The sequence below is a fragment of the Petaurus breviceps genome, unplaced genomic scaffold (assembly GCF_028583685.1).
Source record: "Petaurus breviceps papuanus isolate PSGF00001 unplaced genomic scaffold, PetGlider_PUasm1.0 38, whole genome shotgun sequence".
NCBI classification, from domain to species: domain Eukaryota; kingdom Metazoa; phylum Chordata; class Mammalia; order Diprotodontia; family Petauridae; genus Petaurus; species Petaurus breviceps.
Genome location: NW_027186304.1, coordinates 73,019,617 through 73,038,222, shown reverse-complemented (window position 1 = coordinate 73,038,222; position 18,606 = coordinate 73,019,617). Strand labels below are relative to the sequence as shown.

Sequence of the window (18,606 nt, the reverse complement as noted above, 5' to 3'; positions counted from 1 at the left end):
ATGTCATTAAAGAATGAATGGTTTAATATTTACTGTGGCTTATAGCTGACACTCTTAATGCTGTGTATAGTATATTAAAATCAGAACTTAGATCTGGGGGTCCTGGAGGCATCATAGAGCCTTTACAGTCAGCAGTGATGTTAGGGTGAAGAAAGAAGACCCAGAGTTCCTTTCTATGTCACTTCTCTGCATGAGCTTTGGAGAATAGCCATCCCAGGAACCAGCAGGATTCACTTATGTGTCTGATGACTTGTCACTGAGGCCACTTTGACTGTTTGCTCAAGCCTTGTCATTATATGAATTCATTGTACCAAACAACAGGGAAGCAGTCTGGGACTTCCAGATGCATCTGCTGAGCAGGAAATAAACCAACACATGTACACTCGCCCAGTAGAAGCAATGCCCACCCTAAACATAACAGGCTGTGAGTCTGGCTTATGTCACCATAAGGAGTCCAAGAGAAAGAAAGCATGGGGTGTACAGAGAGAAATGTGACAGAGAGAAAATAGCTATGTATGTGGGGTGCCTGAATTTGAGTCCTTAACAGCTGCTGTCGCTAATTGAGATTTTGATCCTGGATTGTCATTGTTGGTTAGTTTTGTCCAACTTTCCATGACCCCATTTGGGATTTTCTTGGCAAAGATAATTGAGTGGTTCACCATTTCCTTCTCCGATTCATTTTACAGATGACGAAACTGATGTAGACTGGGTTAAATGACTTGTCCAGGGTCACACAGCTAGTAAGTGTCTGAGACCAGATTTGGACTCAGGTCTCTCTGGACTCCAGGCCCAGTTCTCTATCCTCTGAGCCACTATGATAGCAATATTAGAAGTATCTGCTTCTCTCAGTTGTTCTGATGTTATTATGCAGATATTATAATATTGAATGTAAAAATTGTCACCTTTTCTTGCCGAATACAAGTTATACCAAAGTAAAAATAATGACTCATAAACAATGAGTTTTTTTTATCTAAGCCACATTTTACTCTAAAGTAGAAGCAAAAAAAAAAAAAAAATAGACCCTACATTTATTTAAGGCATATGTACATACATATATGTATCTAGATTTATTCAGGAAATTTATTTTTTTTAAACTCAAATGACTGCTTAATATTATATTAATCTACATATATATATTCCTATGAATTATGTAGAGCAGATGTTAGTTCAATTTTTAAGTTATATAAACTAGTGCCCAGGGAGTTGCAGTGGTTCATCTATGATCAGTGTTTAGTGCCAGTCAGAGCTGAGACTAAGAACCCAAGTCTTTGGACTTTGCTTGACCTACTTTGCCAATGTATTGCCTCTTCTTTTTGAGTCATAAATTCATCTTTTTTTCTTCTTAAATAATACAGAAGAATAATATAAAACTAAATTCACCAGTACTGAGAAGGGGAGGGAAAAATCCAACTTTTTTTTTTTTGGTAAATTTTTTATTCATCTTAAATGCAAAATGAGAAAGGAAAAAAAAAATTTCCGTGGACACAATAAGAGAAGATTCAATATAAAATAATTCATTTCCATTTCAAGGGAACCTGTATAATAAATACTACCCATTGTTTTCAAAGCTACCCAGTTTTTCTATACTACTCTCTAATTTTTCTTTTGTTCTCATTGTGTGCATTTGTACTTTATTTTTCCCCCTCCCTGTCCCCTCCCTGCCCTAAAAAAGGCTCCAGTTAAATGCAGATATGTATATATACACACATACATATATACATAGATATCTAGAAACATACATACATACACTTATACATGTATTTATAAGACCATATCATGCACATTTCCACTTGTCATCTCTTTTTCTAGAGGTGGATAGCATCTTCCTTCATATGTCCAAGGTTTCCGATGTTTTTCTGAATCAACCAGTTCTTTATTTCATATACCATGGCAGTATCCCTACACAATCACATCCTATCTGAGAGATTATCTATGGAAATTTCCCCCCAATTTTCTACATTCCTTCTGTGCTTGGCTACTTTGGTTTTGTTTATACAAGAAATTTTTAATTTAAAATAATCAAAATGATCCATTTTATACTTCAACAATGCTCTCACCTTATAAATAATTTAAAGTCTTTGACTGCTGAATCTCTTTCCTTTGCATCTTTTTCCCCTAGTTTCTTTGAAATTTGTGATCATTTGTTCTTCCAAATGAACTTTGTTATTATTTTTTAACTCAGTGAAATATTTTTGATAATTTAATTAGGATGGCATTAAATAGATTAGTTAGCTAAAACTGTCATTTTAAAAACTATATTGACTTGACCTACCCATGAACAATAAATATTACTTACATTATTCAAATCTGACTTTATTTGTATAAAAAACATTTATATTTATGTTCTTGTAATTCCTGTGTCTGTTTTGGCAGGTATACTCACACATATTTTATAATGTCTAGTTATTTTAAATGATCAAAAACAATATTGAATAGTGGTGAAATAGTGCAGTTTCCCTATTTTTCTCATTTGATTAAATCTGTTTTAGTTTTAACTTTTAGATCATGATTACTCCCCTGTTATTTTTTACATAACAAACTCTACTCCAGCCTTTTATCTTTGTGTGTAGCACTCATTTTTATTGTTTCCTGAAAGCAACATATTGTTTAATTCAGATTTTTAATCTGCTGTCCATTTTTATTTTATGAGTAAATTCATCCCATTCACATTGTTAGTTATAGTTACTTGTGTGTTTTCTCCTTCCTGTTTTTCCTCACTATCCTTCTCATCCCAACTTTCCCTTCTCATTCCTCTAATTTACTTCTACCTGCTACCTTGCTCTTCTGTTCCTTAACTTACCCACTCCCCTAAGAGTTCCTCCCTTATCCTCTCTTTCCACCCTATCCCCCTTGCCCTCTTATTTCTTTCTGAATTTAGAAGACTTTTTATACTCTTCTAGGTGTGTATGTTGTTCCTTTTTCAAACCATTCCCTGTAAGAGTAAGGTTCTAACACTACCTGCCCTCCCCTGCCACTTGCTTCTTCTGTATTAGTTGTTCCTTTCCTGCCTCATTTGTATGAGATAATTACTCCTTTTTATCTCTGCTACACTGTTTTAGTTTTTTATAGAATCACCCATCATACATAGCTCAGCCCAAGCCTTTCTTTTCAAATTATCCAAATTATGATGACAGTCATAAGAGTACTGATAACATTTTCACATATAAGAAGTAAACAATTTGATCTTATTGAGTTCCTTATAATTGGTCTTTAATGTTTACCTTATGTTTCTCCTGGAGCTTATGTCAAATTTTTCATTAAGTTTTGCTGTTTTGGGCACAAATAACTAAAAGTCTTTCAGTTCATTAAATATCTATTTTTTTCATTCTGGATTATACTTAATTTTGCTGGGTATTACCTTTGTTCTACAAAATATAGTATCCCAAGACCTAGAGTCCTTCAATGTAGTAGATGCTAGATCTTGTGTCATCCTTGTTATAGCTCCAGGATATTTAAATTGTTTTATTTTTCTTGCTGCTTGTAATATTTTATCTTTAACCTGGGAGTTTTGAAACTTGGCTATGATATTCCTCTAAGTTTTTCTTGTGGGATCTTTCAGGTGATCAGTGGAAATTTTCTATTTCTACTTTGCATTCCTATTCTAGAACTTGAGGGCAATTTTCCTTGATAATTTCTTGTAATATTTTATCTAGATTCTTTTTGTTAATCATAATTTTCAGGTAGCATTAATAGGGTACAGGTGCTGGGAACCCCCTTGAATCTTCCCACTTGATGAGGCATTTGCCTGAGGCCATAAGCCTTTCATTATCAATGGGTCCAAATCTCTGTTACCCTTAAACCAACCTAGCCCTCCATCTTCTGTCTTCTCCAGGTAGCCTTCAGCTGTTTCCCACCCTTAATCCCATTTCTGGAGTCTGACCTCAGTTCCTCAAGATCCTCCTTAGACTCCTCCTCAAGACCTTCCCCAAACTCTTCTAGACCACCCCCTGGATCCTTCCCACAGCCTTTATCTAAGGATCCATATTGCCTCCATGAAGGGGCTGAGATTCAATCTAGTGCAAACTCTGTGTCAGATTGTTCTGGCTGGCTTTCAATACAAGCGTCACAAATACTTAGGCTCCTTAAGAGTCGACCCGTCATGGCGAATCTTTAATAAACTTCGTTTAACTTTGGCTGAGAGAAGGCTTGAGTCAAATTCATTTGGCAGGACCTGGTAGGTTGGTATTTTGGGGTCTTGAGCCCCTCTAGACTCCAAACCTGAACACAGCCTGACTATTCTTATATCTGTTCTCCAGATCAGTTGTTTTCCTAATGAGATGTTTTCACATTCTCTTCTGTTTTTTCAATCTTTTGATTTTGTTTTATTATTTCTTGGTATCTTAAAACATCATTAGCTTCCCCATGCCCAATTCTAATTTTCAAAGAATTATTTTCTTACTTAAGTTTTTGATTCTCTGTTTCAAGTTGGTTGACTTTCTTTTTATAATTGTCTTGATTTTCTTGGGTTGCTCTTATTTTTTTTTTCTAACTTTCTCAGTCTGTCCTAATTGATTTTTTTTTTTGCAGGGGGAAGACAGGGCAATTGGGATTAAGTGACTTGCCCAAGGTCACAGCAAGTAAGTGTTAAGTGTCTAAGGCCACATTTGACTCATGTCCTCCTGACTCCAGGGCCGGTCCTCTATTCACTGCACCACCTAGCTACCCCTCTCATAGTACTTTTATGGAGAAGACAGAAATGGATTAAACAGTAATAAAGTCTGATGGGTTTAGAACAGGCTCCCAAAAGAGCATCCCAGAGATCTATCTGTGCCTTGCACTGCTGAACATTTTTTTTTTATCAATGACTGGAAATAAAGGCATAGATGGCATGCTCATCACATTTTACAGATAACACAAAGCTGGGAACACACTGAAATGACAATTAGGATCCAGAAGAATTTTTTTTATTGTGCAGTCCTTCAGTTGTGTCTGATTCTTCATGACCCCATACACCACAGCACTCCTGGCTCTTCTGACCTTCACCATCTTTCGAAGTCTGTCCAAGCTCATGTTTTTTGCTTCCGTGACGTTCTTTATCCAGCTCATCTTCTGTCATCCTCTCCTTCTGCTTTCGATCTTTACCAACATCAGGAGTTTTTCCAGTGAGTCCAGCCTTCTTATTCTGTGGCCAAAGTATTTGTTTTAGCTTTGTATTTGCCCTTACAAAGATTAGTCAGTGTTAGTTTCTTTAAGTATCAATTGATTTTAACTCCTTTGCTTGTCCAAAGAACTCTCAAAATTCTTCTTGAGCAACACAATTCAAAAGAGCTAGTTCTGCAGTGCTCAACTTTCCTTTTAGTTCAATTCTCACAGCATACTTTACTTGTGAGAAAAAAACTATAATTTGAACTATATGGACCTTTGTTGGCAAGATGATGGCTCTACTTTAGTATACTGTCCAGATTTGCCATAGCTCTCCTTCCGAGGAACAAGTGTCTTTTAATTTCATGGCTGCAGTTACTGAATGAGTCCAAGATTATAACTGCTTTCATTTTTTTCTCCCTCTATTTACAAAGAAGTAATGAAATCAGATGCCATGATATTAAGTTTTTGGCTTTTTGTGTTTTTTTTAATGTTAAGCTTCAAGGTTCCTTTTCCAGTCTCCTCTTTCACACTCATCCAAAGACTTCTTAATTCTTCTTCACTTCCTGCCATCAGAGTAGTATCATCTGCACATCTGAGATTGTTGACATTTTTCCTTAATTCTGGTTTATGATTAGTCCAGTCTGGCATTTCACATGATGTACTCTGCATATAAGTTAAATAAGTGATAATATACAACCTTGTCATCCTCCTTCTTAATCCAATCAGTTATTCCATGTTTGGTTCTAACAGAAGAATTTTACAGTTTAGAAAATTAAGGCTGTAACTGTTTTCATGATGCCTGAAAGCTATATCTCTAAAGACTTGCCACCAGTAGAATTTTGATTTTTAATTTAGGCAGTTTCTGTTCCCTAAAATTGACATTTTCCTCTATGAAATTACTGATGACCAGTTACTTTTCTATCAGAGACCCCCTGTTTATACTAGAAAGCTTAGTAAGATAAGTAGGATTATAAGATCACATCAAGTTCCTTGTATATTGATTTTGAGAAAGTATTTGTGACTTAAGGAAGCCAAATACTGTCTTGCAGTCTCTTCCCAAATAAGATGTGTCTCATGAGTGCATTAAAATCAGACCGTACTTTATGATTGATACACCTATGGCAGTGATTGTTCAATGAGTCACTGAGTATTGACATCAAACAAAGAGTTAAAGTAAGAGATATATGTTCATCTAAGCTATTTCCCAATGTTATAAAAGATAGCCTACATGAAATCTAAACAAAAATAGGATTTTTTTTTTCATGGCACAGGTCTTTAAATACTCTTACTCAACAAATGATATTATTCTGATTGCTGCAAGGTCAATCACAAAGTCCCCTTACTGAAATTTGTAACAGTGAGAAAGAGATCGATCAGAACATCCATGTCGGGAAAAACAAAGTAAATGAAAAGTTCATGTTGCCTAGATTTTGACCCGAAGTTCAAACCAATCAATTTTTATATCTTCTAGAGGAAGTAGAAATAGTCATCCAGAACAGAAATGAAGAAGAGATTGTTCTGGATCAATTTAGGAAACTGAGCAGTCCTTTCAGTGACTCCACACTGTTTTCTGCCAAAAAAAAAACTTGATTTTTAAAAAAATATTGATAATCTCTCTGTCATGCCATATGTCTGTAAATAATTGAATATGTCATTAATTGAATATTTCAACCTTGGAAGAATTAAAATATAAATTACCCAAAGAGTAAGCCAATGATGGTTTCAGGCATATAGGCATGTTACTAGTGATGATTTGTTCATGAAAAGGGATATAAAAGACATTAAGATTTGTATAGATGGAATTTCCATTTAAGTCCTCAGATGTTTCATCATGAGTTAGAGATGACTTCAGTTTCTTGAAGGATATGTCAGTGGACTACAAATTCTGGTAGATCTTATCGAGGTGGAAAGGCTTCAAATACATACTTGATAACAGAACATATATTTGTTTTTTGTGTCCCTACCCAGAGAAGCTCTTCACTGGAAGGTTTATCACCAGGAGATCAGTTTTGGTTTTATTTTGCCATAGCAGCTCTCCCAGACTGTCTCCTGAGACACAAATCTACATCATTGGAGTATGTGCTCTCACAAATAAAGTCACCACTCTGGAATTATTTAAGTCATGTGATACTAAAAGGAGATGAGAAAAGAATTTAGCAGCAATGACATATAATAGACTTCACATTTACGGGAAAAGCATGAACAAAAAAATGAGCAGGATGAGTTAGGTGCAGAGTAATAACTAGTGAAATCACAGTTACATCAAAACATTAACACTAATGTAAGGTCTTAGTTTGGGCAAGAGCAAGTAACCTGGCTGGATCTTGGCTCAGAGAGTCCTAGGTTCCAAGAGTGTTAATCAAAGCTTGCTTACAAGGCTGCCTACTTGAGGCTCAGTAGTCAGTCATCTGATTCATTGACATTCACATTATGTGATTGATTTTTTAAAAAGCAGACTCCAGGTCTTAAAAATTTAAGTCATAAGAAAGTCTCCATGAATAAATTCTTTAACTGTCACTTTTTCTAGATTTGAGTATATTTGGAAGTTTCTATATAGTCTCATTTATAAGGGATTTACTAGATATCCTGCTAATTCTACTTTGTTAACTTCATATATCATTAGTTTTGAGTTCATATATAATGTATACATAAACATGACCAGATTAACATTTATTTATATTATCTTTTTGCCTTTTCAGTTTTCTTTCACATGGAAGATTATTTTTGAAGAAGTATAATCATTTCATTCTTGGCTTATTAAAAGCACTGAAAATGAGAGAGGGATGATAGAGGAAAGGGGATTTGAAATAACAGATAGGATGTTTAATAAGATTATCTCCTAAAAATGATACCAAGTCTTTTTCTTAAAATGTTATTTATTCAATAAATCTTTACTCTGTATCAATTTCTGGTGTTGCCTTGATGAACAGTCTCATGTCCAATAGATGTTTAATTGCTGTTAGATCATGAAATGGACTACTGAATACTGGCGTTGCATAAAAGATATTATAATTAGACATTTTGAGGTTTAATCTATTCATATGCATATCTAACATTGACTTTGATGGTTATATATACATTACACATGTATATATATATATATATAGCATATGGATATATAGATGTATATTTAATTTACGGTATTTTTTCTGCCAGAAAAACTGGAGCAACACTTCAGATAATCAACTTGTTACACAAGACTTTTATTTATCATCGTCAGAACACTGGTTCATGAACAAAACCTGATGTTCTCTTGGCTTGCATAAAATTTCAAGGATGGCTTGTAATTTACAGTGATTAGATAGTTCTAATTCTTTCCTGTAGCCTTCAAACATGCCCAGTTCTCTCTATCCTTACCTAAAAACCCTTGACTTCATCCCGTTATCCTTATATGCTATCATCCAGTATATCATATCTTTCACAACCAAACTCCCAGAAAGGGTATTTTATACTTGTTTTCTTTATTGCTTTACCTCCCATTTACTTTTCAACCCTTTGCAATCTGGCTTCTGCCTGGTGTATGACTCGACTTACTCTTTCCAATATTTCCAATGATCTTTTAACTCTAAATCCAATGGCCCCTTTGCTCTCTCTGTAGTTTGTGACCTCTGTGGCACTATTTTTTCTTGGCTCTCCTCTTACCCATCTGACCATTCCTTTCCAATCTTTGCTGGATCACTTCAATCTTCCACCCTTTAGGTCTTATTGATTCTCTATCCACAATTACATCTACCCCTATTCCTCTTTGCACACAGAACAACTATCCTGATTCAAATCTACCTCATCTCTTATTTATCCTGTTTCAGTACTATCCTACTTGCTTCCCTGTTTCCAATCTCTCCCCTCTTCATCCATTCTATGAAGCTGCCAAATTAACATTCCTAAAGTAGAAACCAATTCCCAGTTTTTCTACTTATAACCTGTGATTTAGGGTAAGTCACTAACTTTTTGGCCCTCAGTTTCCTCATCTTTAAAATAGGAAAGTAGACTAGATGACCCCTAAGGTCACCTCTGGCTTTAAGTCTGTGATCCATGACAGGTTGGTCCTAGAGAATGGATGAAATGTTTCACATGGTCCTTTTAATAAACAGATTGGAGGACTACAGGCGTGGAGTGTTTCATATTTTGTCAGACAAGGTTTCTATGTTGACTGGTTTTGCCTAACTAGTTTTCTGTTATAAGAGAGGGCTCAGTGGTGGAGGGAGGGTATATTCAGAAATGACTTTGACAGTAAAAAGGAAGAAATAAATAAAAGTGATTTTAAATTATAACTCTGTGATCCTGTGAACAACTGTCAAACGACGTTCCTTTCAGTATGTAGGGTAGCCTTTGAGCCGTTTTTTTAGGGTATGATTAGTGAGTTGCTAAAGACAACGCAGTTTACTTCATTCACATTTGCACGTAGCAGTGAGTATATTTGCTAAATATAAACATCTATTCCCATTTTGTACAATGTTGGAAAGTATAGTATCACTAAAATTATGTGATTTCCAATTCTATTTGCACATAAATTGCTCACTTTTTTGTATCATGTGATCGCTTTGTTCCAAGAATGACTTCTACTCATAGTAAAGTATTGATTATATTAATCCATACCTCTAGACCAGCTTCTCTTAGACATGCTTAGGAATACCAAAAATTTAATATTAACATAGCAATAGAAATATAAACTATGTAGATCAACATGGCAATAAAAATGTAAATATGAAGTTCAAAAATATCTCAGTTCCAAATATGTTTTTGGCATAGTCTGTCACTATGCTATATTAGCATAGTTCATTGATTGCATTGTATCCCTCATCAGTACAAGAGTGTTAGAGGAGGCATCATATTTTACTCCTATTTGTATTAGTAAAATGAGGTTTTGTAGTCAATAAAAAGAAGAGACTCAAATTATATTGTAGAAAATAATGTGAATTATTTGTTGTGAAGAGAAGCTACTTAAGAAGAATGTGTCAGAAAATGAGATTTGAATATCAATATGCGGGTTTCAGACATGGATATGACAAGCTCTTGGGACACAATTGCAGCACTGGGGCCTGGACTAGGCATGTCTTATCAAAAGAACTTTAAAATGAAAATGGAGGGGAATGGAGAAAACTGCCTTACACATACATACATACCTACATACAGTAAACCAGATATCACACAATAATAGTATGTCTTTATTTTTTTCTGTGCAGGGCACCTAGGTGGTGCAGTGGATAGAGTGCCAGGCCTAGAGTCAGGAAGACTCAACTTTGTGAGTTCAAATGTGGCCTTAGACACTTATTAGTGGTGTGACCCTGGGCAAGTAACAACCCTGTTTGCCAAAGTTTCCTCATCTGTAAAATGAATTGGAGGAAGAAATGGGAAACTATTTGCCATGAAAACCCCAAATGGGATCACTAAGAGTCAGATACACTTCCACAATAACAGATTTTGTTCTATGTATTTGCATATGTCGTTTCATTAGAATGAAAGCTGGGGGTGGGGCTTGGGGTGGGGGTGGAGAGAGTACTGTTTTGTTTTGGGATTTGTGGCCCTAGCTCTTAGCACAGTGCCAGAGTAAATGGTCATTGTTGTTATTGCTTTTATAGAACAGTAACAAGTATGATCTAGGAAGAAGAATAACAGTAGAAAGACCAATCATTCACAGGAGAAAAAGTCTAAGAACTATGGCAGTAATAGTGGGCAGAAGCACAGAATTGCTGAGTAGTCAGGGGACTCAGAGACTATTTAGTCCAACCCATATCTGACCACACATTCCCTCTACATCAGAAATTAACATGTAGGGCAGCCAGGTAGCACAGAGAGTAAGAGCACCGGCTCCAGTGTTGGGATTACCTGGGGATCGAATCTGGGCTCAGACACCTAGCACCCACCCAGAAACACCTGGCCGTGTAACCTTTAGCAAGTTACTTAACCCCAATTGCTTAGGGGCGGCCAGGTGGCTCAGTGAGTAAGAGCCCCAGCTCCAGTATTGGGATGACCTGGGGATCAAATCTGGGCTCGATACCCAGCACCACACCCAGAAATAACTGGCCGTGTTACCTTGAGCAAGTTACTTAACCCTGATTGCTAAAAAAAAAAAAAAAAAAAAAAAAAAAGAAATTAACGTGATCTGTGAACTCTGAGAAAATTGGCTAGATAATTATATTTCAATATAATTTGGTTTCCTTTTTAATCTTATGTATGTTACTGTATATATTTTTAAAAATATTCAAAGAAGGGATTCATCATCACCAGACTGCCAAAGGGTCTGTTTACACACACCCCCCCACCTCCCTGAATTTTGTCCTCTCCATATGTCTTAAAGACCTTTAGTGAGGGAGAAGCTGCTACCAGCAGAGTTAGCCTATTCCATTTTGGGTATAGAACTAATTATTAAGTAGTTATATGATTTTTTAAATTTTAATTTAGTGGTTTTTTTTTTAATCATGTCCAAATCTACCTTTCTACCACGGCTTCTAGTTCTACCTTTTGGTACAAGTTTAATTCTTGTCATCTTGGAAGCCTTTCCATTCTATCAGGGGAGATATTATGTGCACAGCCACACACGTATGTGTATATGTATATGTGCATGCATGTATATATGTTAGTGCACACACATATAAATTGTAAGATAGGGATTGTACCTGTGATCTCATTGGTATAGGGAACTCCTAGGTAAGGGAACTGCCTGTACCAATGCAGGATTCTCCACAGCTTCTCTTGGAGAGCTCCCTAGACCACTGAGTATTTAAATGAGGACCACACAAAGCCAATGTGTGTCCGAAGTTGGACTTAAAGTCTTCCTGGCTTAGAGGCCTATTTTTTATCCTTTATGCCATTTTGCCTCTCTTTAGAATAAATAAGAATAAATGCAAAATAAATAAAGGGTACTCAAAAATAAGGCAGTAAGGGAAATCATTAATTAGCATTTGAGGGAGTTAGCCAAGGTGTCATGTAGAAGGTAGCACTAAAACTGTGTGTTGAAGTAAGTTAGGGAATCAGAGAGGCAGAGAGAGGGGGGCATGCACAGGGACGGTGTGGCCAAGTGCAAAGCAGGAAAGACATGGAGTATTGAATGTTCAGAAGGTGAGAAGTTCATTTTGACCAGGCTATAGAGTGGAAGAGGAAGAATAAATATACTGAGTTTGAAAAGATAGGTTAGGGTCAAGTTTTGAAGTGCTTAAAAAATTAAACAAAGGAGTTTATATTTTACCCTAGAAAGTAATTTTAGTTAGTTGAGTAGACAGTAACATGGTCAGAATTGTATTTAAGGGAAGTCACTTTGACAACCATGTGGAATGTTGTTTGGAATAGGGAGAGACTTGAGCCAGGGAGATCAATTATGGGGCAATTCAGGTGAGATTCTGAACCGAGATAGTGGCTGGGTAAGTAGAAAGAAGGGTTCAGATATGAAATGATGTGGAGGTAAAATCAACAGGACTTGGCAACTATGGACATTGAGAGAGAGTGAAGAAGTGAGGATAATGTTGAGGTTTTATATATATGAAGTTATAATGGGATCCTAGAAGAGAGCTGGTGCCCTGACAGAATTAGAGAAGTTTAGTAAAGGGAAAGGTTTGTGGGGGAAAAGAATGAGTTCTGTTTTGGATGCCTCTGAGACATTCAATTTTAAATGTCTAAACTTTTGATGAACACAGAAAAGAGGCTTTACCTGGATATGTTAGATCTATCTGTAAGTCATGTGTATAGAGGTGACAGTTAAACCTATGGCAGCTGATGAGATTAGCAAAATTAGAGTAGAGAGAGGAGGGCCCAGGACTAAGACTTAGGGTACATTCACAATTAGCAGGCATAATATGAATGAGGAGTCAATGAAAGAGACTAAGAGAAGTTGTCTGGGCGAGTGACTGGAGAACTAAGAGAGAGCAGTATCATGACAATCCAGAGAGTAGAAAATACATAGATAGAACAGAGTTCTTAACTTTTTCATGAAGTCTAGAGAAACATACAGAACCCTTCTGAGAATAATATTTTTAAATTAACAAAAGAAAATACATAAGATTACAAAGGAAACCAAGAAGATGGAAATGTAGTCACCAGTATTAAAAAACAAAAAAAAAACCAAGTTCATGGAACCCTGATCTAGGAGAAGGTCGTCAGAAGTGTAAAGTTTAGCAAAGAGACTGAGAAGAATGAGATCTAAGAAAAGACCATCAGATTTGGCAATTACAAGATCATTGGTAATTTTGGAGAGAGCAGTTTCAGCTGAGTGATGAGGTCAGAAGAGAGACTGCAAAGGGTTGAGGAGGAATGAAGAGGAGGCAATGAGTCTTTTTCTAGGAGTTAGGCTGAGAAAGTATATATTATATGGATGATACTTAAGGAGAAGAGAGGGTCTAGTTAAGGTATTTTAAGGATTAAGATAATGTGTCTATGATTGTAGGAAATAACTAGTAGAACCGATTTGTCTCCCAGCCTTCCTGTCAAAGGTAGAAATATTCTAGTTGGCAAGAATAAACAGGAGATGGAAGCCTCCAGCATGAGAGTTTTCTTATAGGCTTCAGGAAAGGGATGGGCTATCAGTAGAAGGAAATTATTTACAACAGAAACAAGTGATAACAGGAGAGACTAGGCCTGAAAATTCAAGATTTTTTTCTGAGTTTTTCTACCGTTTTTAACACCCTGACAGGAAATAATAAAATATGGACCAGAATGATTTCCTCAAGAACAGGTTGTACCAGACTAACCATATTTCCCTTTTTGACAGAGTTACTAAACTTATGTTGAAATATTGTGGCCTATTGATAAAGTACTGGGCTTAGAGTCTGGAAAATATAGGTTCAAATACATCTTTAACAATTATTAGCTATATCATCCAGGGCAAGTGACTTAACATCTATGTACTTTAGCCAACATACTAGTCTTAATCTACCAAATTATAGATGGCTTATTATCTTCATTGGTGGAAGGAGTTAGCACATTGACAGTTTCTAGTTTTGAAGAATAAATAGCACAGCCATCTTTATGTCTCAGACTTACAGCTCAAGGTAATGCAATGAATAGAACCCACCTGAATATTAAGCAGATAGTTGACAAAGCTTGTGAGGGGGGAAAAAAGGAGAAATGTGAGCTAGACAATAGTATAATTGGATGGATTTTGGAATAGTTAATTGGCTGGATCTAAAGAACAGTTGCTGATGGTTTAATTTCACATTGGAAGGAAGTCTCCAGTGCAGTACCCCAGAGTATGGCTAAAGTCATAGATTTTAGATTTATCCTCATCAAATTTGCAGGCAACACAAATCTAGGAGAAATAATTAATATGTTGAATAGCAATCATGATTCAAAAAGCTCTGACAGAGATGAACATGTAATTTAATACAATTAAATTTAATGGAGTTAAATGTAAAGGTTTTCATTAGTTGAAACACATGAGAATGTTTAGTCTGACAAAGAGAAGACTTAGGGACATGATAGCCATCTTCAGATATTTGAAGGTTGCCATTGGAAGAATTAGATTTTTTTTTTTTTTGGTGATCCTGAATAGCAGAACTAGGAGCACTGAGACAGAAGACATAGAGTGGTAGAATTTCATTTTATAGAAGCATAAGGAAAAAGTGGACTCCAAAATTGTACAAATGGATTGTTGCCTTGTTAAGTATTGAGTTTCCTATTACTGGAAGTCTTGAAGTATAGACTGGGTGACCCCTTGTAGGGGGATGTTCTAAAGGGTATTTTTGGCAGCCACAGATAGAATAGATGGTCTTCTAACTCTGAGATTTTAAAATTCTATGTAATAGTCTGTATCAAATCAACCTATACTTTAAAATAAAATTTATGCTCAAATGGATCTCATCAGTGTGGAATTTCTCTTTAGTTTTGCAGATTTTAAGCCATTCATGACTACTCATCTTGGGTAACTCTTGCCCATGTATTCCTATAAATTCTCCACAAGGAGTACACTTAACATGTTGGAGGGAACTTCAGAGTGTAATAATATTCTATGACTTTCAGCCTTATAACAACACTGGTAATATTGATACTATAAAGATGGGCTTATGTTTCTGGAGAAAGTTTGAGAACATTAGAGGAGCATTTTGATGTTGTGCCACTTTTTTTTTTTTGAAAGTGATTTCCAATCTACTTTCTTCCTATTCAATCTGGAGCTCACCTTGTCTGTTTTATGCTGGCTATGCAAGACACATATACTGATGAATGAACTCTTTAGGTTGTCCATGTAATTGCATTACAATATGGACAATAGGCATTCTTATACATAAATAAAATGTTAATGCTTTTTCTTATGGAGACACTTAGGAAATTGTACTGGCCTATTTGATAATTAGCTTTTGGATTTGGGTAATGAGCTATAAACAAAGACTCAAATTGACAGCAAAAGAAACTTCTTTTACTAAACTGCCAAAGTGAGAAATGGCATGTAAGTATTTTTCTGGTTCATCTGAATTTGAAAAACCTTAGATATGGTAAACTGATGATCACTGTTCTATGTTACTCTAATAACCAAAGTTAAATTATTGTTGAAGTTTAAGATACAAGTAGCTCTAAAATCAAATCATGGGTCTGTTTTTTGACTATTTACTTTTTCTTCTTTTTTAAATCTCATTTCCTAATCCCATCAAACCCAGAAATGCTATTTTAGATTTTTATTACAGGTTTTTAGGTCTTTCATCACCTCCTCCTTCCACCGAGATTCCCCACCAAGTTCCATCTCCTTTAAGATTATTTCCTTTCTACTATGTATTTATCTGGTGGCACCATGAATAATGTGCTGGGTCTGAAGTCAAGAAGACTCATTTTCCTCAGTTCAGATTTGGCCTCAGACACTAGCTGTTTGACCCTGGGCCAGTCACTTAGCCCTGTTTGCCTCAGTTTCCTCATCTGTAAAATGAGCTGGAGAAGGAAATGCTCCAGTATCTTTGCTGAGAAAACTTCAAATGAGGTCACTTGAACAATTCACCAGGGTGAAAACAAAGATAGCAAATTTGAGAAAAATGCATAAACAGGCATTGCATAAGAGACCCTGGAATTTAAACTTTGTTTTGGCACAGATTTTTCAGTAAATAAGTTTACAAACCCAAACTAAACTGATTGACATTTAAAAACAGATCTTAAAATAATCTGAAGGAAACAGCCTGTATTTTTGTTTTCATTTTCAAAAGGCAAAAAGAAGGGAGTCAGAATCCATTTTAGAGTAATGAGGAAGGTAGTTTGTAGCCCTGGATCTTCCCCCTTATTGATTGTGTGACCTTGGACACATCCCTTTCTCCTCTCTGGGTCTCAGTTCCCTTATTTGTGTAACAAAAAAGTTGTACAGATTATCTCCAGTGTTTTTTTCGATTCTAAATCCTATAATTCCGTAGCCTTGCTATTGATATTTTAAAATTACTTATTTCCTCCTCAAAACCAGTAAGGCTGTTAAAACTTTTTAACCATTTTCTTCTGGATTAGTGAAGGAAAACCTCTATCAGTGAATTTATACTCGGAATCCTTGCAATTTCTGTAGCAAAAACAAAGCATTGAAGAGAAAGGTCCCACAGAAGTCGTTTCCCAGTGAATACAAGAGTGTGGAAACCCGTGCAGCAAGTTGCCAACAATTTCCAGTGGGAGGCTGGGCAAAGACCCTTGATCTGAGGCACTCCCCGTCTGGCACGGGGAGGGTAAAGAGAATTCAAGCGCCATCCAAGAGACCCAGTTATGCAAGGGCAGCGCGGGCCCCGTCAGAGCTTCTGAGGGTGGGTTGTCCCGATTGGCAGTGACTGCTGAAGGAGGAGCAGGTGATGGGTTGGCCGCAGAGGCAGCGGCACCCGCCGCCCTTCTCGTCCCTAAATTTGCAGCTGCAGCTCCCAGTGGCTGGGCAGTCTCTACTGTACGTCCGGTAGCTTTGAGCCAGGAGCAGCAGCCGCAGGCGCCAGCAGCATGTCTCTGGAGTCGGGGCTCAGCGGGAAGCTCCTTAATGACCTACCCGATACATCTCCGCTGCTGCAGCCCGGCATCAGCGAGCTCCGTCGGCGAGCAGAAGCGGATCGTGGCCAGAACTGGCCCATGCCCCTCACGAACGCTTTCCTGCTGAGGTTTCTTCGCGCCAGGGATTTTGACCTGGATCTGGCCTGGAAGGTAAGACCCAAGACAGCCGGGCGGGGACTAGGAAAAGGAAGTTGTCCTGTTCCCGGGAAAAGAGGCTCCCTCCCAGATGCTCCTTTGCCCTGCAGGCGGGGTCTGCATCCTCTAAATGCCTTGGCCTGAGGAGGAAACAAAACCTGGAATGGGACAGGACTTAAATCTTGGGAGAAGAGAAATTCTCGGAGGCCATATGTGGGAAATGGGTACTTCTCGTGTATACCGGAGAAATTTGATCTCTTATCTCCTTTGCTGCCCCAGGTGGGATTTTTAAATGACTCTTAAACTCTTTTGTGTGTGTCACCGACCCTTTGGCAATCTGGTGAAGTCAATGGACCCCTTCTCAGAATAATGTTTTAATTAATTGAAAGAAATGCCAAATTTCAGTTAGAGATTATTTAACATAAAGACGTTTATTTCTTGCCCAAATGCCCCCCTCCCCTTGAAATTCACCCACGAATCCCTCCATCAACCCCAGGTTAAGAACCCCTGGTTAAGAAATATGACTCTTACATTTACAGGTGGTTCCAGATAATGCTAACATGAGAATTTAATTAATTAATTAATGTTTTCAATTTTTTTTTTTTTTTTTTGCCCAATAGCAATGATAATTGGCTCTGGAAACCCGGTAATATACCTAGGCTCAGACTTCTTAGAAAGAGGTGTGTCTATGAGGAAGTTTGGGAGAAAGTTTTTCCACATGACAGGAGAAAGTGAATACTTGAATTTTGTTCTGGGTGGTTGTAGCAAAACATTGAATTCCAAATTTAAAAGTTGGTGGGAGTCAGTGACATTAAAATCAAAGGAGAGCAGAGTTCCCAAAATGCTCATTACTTTATAACATACTCTGATTTTTGTGTGTGTGTGTGAATAGCTAACAATATGAAAATTGGAGTCAAGAGCTGGCAGATTGAAAGCATTATTGCTAGGTGGTGTAAGAAGGAATATTACATCACTGGAAATGATGGAACTGAGTTTTCTTTCTTTCTTTTTTTTTTTTTTTTTTGCTTTTTGGAGGACAATTGGGGTTAAGTGACTTGCCCAAGGTCACATGACTAGTTTTTGTGCTAAGTGTCTGAGGCCGGATCCGAACCCAGGTCCTCCTGACTCCAGGGCCGGTGCCCTAGTCACTTGGCCACCTAGCTGTGCTGGAACTGAGTTTTCTTAAAGCAAATCTTCATTACTCAGAATAGGTGTACTGTACCATATCTGGAAGGCTAGTAATTTCCTATTTTTCCTCTGGTATATTCTCTACAAATACTTTCAGAAATTTACACTCATTGATGATAAAGAAAAAATATAGCCTTGCAAATGTATTTGTAAAAAGGCAGAATAATATTTGCATAGAACATCTACTTTTATTTCCATATAATGTCATCTATCCTCTGCCAATATTTGTGTTAAACTTTGATTATTGTTTTTCTTATGACTTAACAATTTGTCTTTCTT

General features: G+C 36.8%; 1 protein-coding gene and 1 long non-coding RNA gene across 4 annotated transcripts in view; both read left to right on the top strand.

The window, feature by feature from the left end:
* Nucleotides 1-10,496, top strand: part of LOC138170592 (uncharacterized) — a 72,095-nt gene extending 61,599 nt beyond the window's left edge. The window contains exons 7-8 of one of the 2 annotated variants that reach the window (XR_011170678.1): nt 4,528-4,577; nt 10,269-10,496. This is a non-coding gene — a long non-coding RNA (uncharacterized lncRNA). Of the gene's footprint in view, nt 1-4,527; nt 4,578-7,784; nt 8,141-10,268 lie in introns of those variants that run through there. The other variant, XR_011170675.1, reaches the window with a different exon arrangement.
* Nucleotides 10,497-15,263: 4,767 nt separating this feature from the next.
* TTPA (alpha tocopherol transfer protein) overlaps nt 15,264-18,606 on the top strand; it is a 48,245-nt gene continuing 44,902 nt past the window's right edge. Inside the window, exon 1 of one of the 2 annotated variants that reach the window (XM_069100017.1) lies at nt 15,264-17,154. In XM_069100017.1, coding sequence (XP_068956118.1) covers nt 16,957-17,154 — 198 coding nt within the window. In that variant the 5' untranslated portion in view covers nt 15,264-16,956. The remainder of the gene's footprint in view (nt 17,155-18,606) is intronic. The other variant, XM_069100015.1, reaches the window with a different exon arrangement.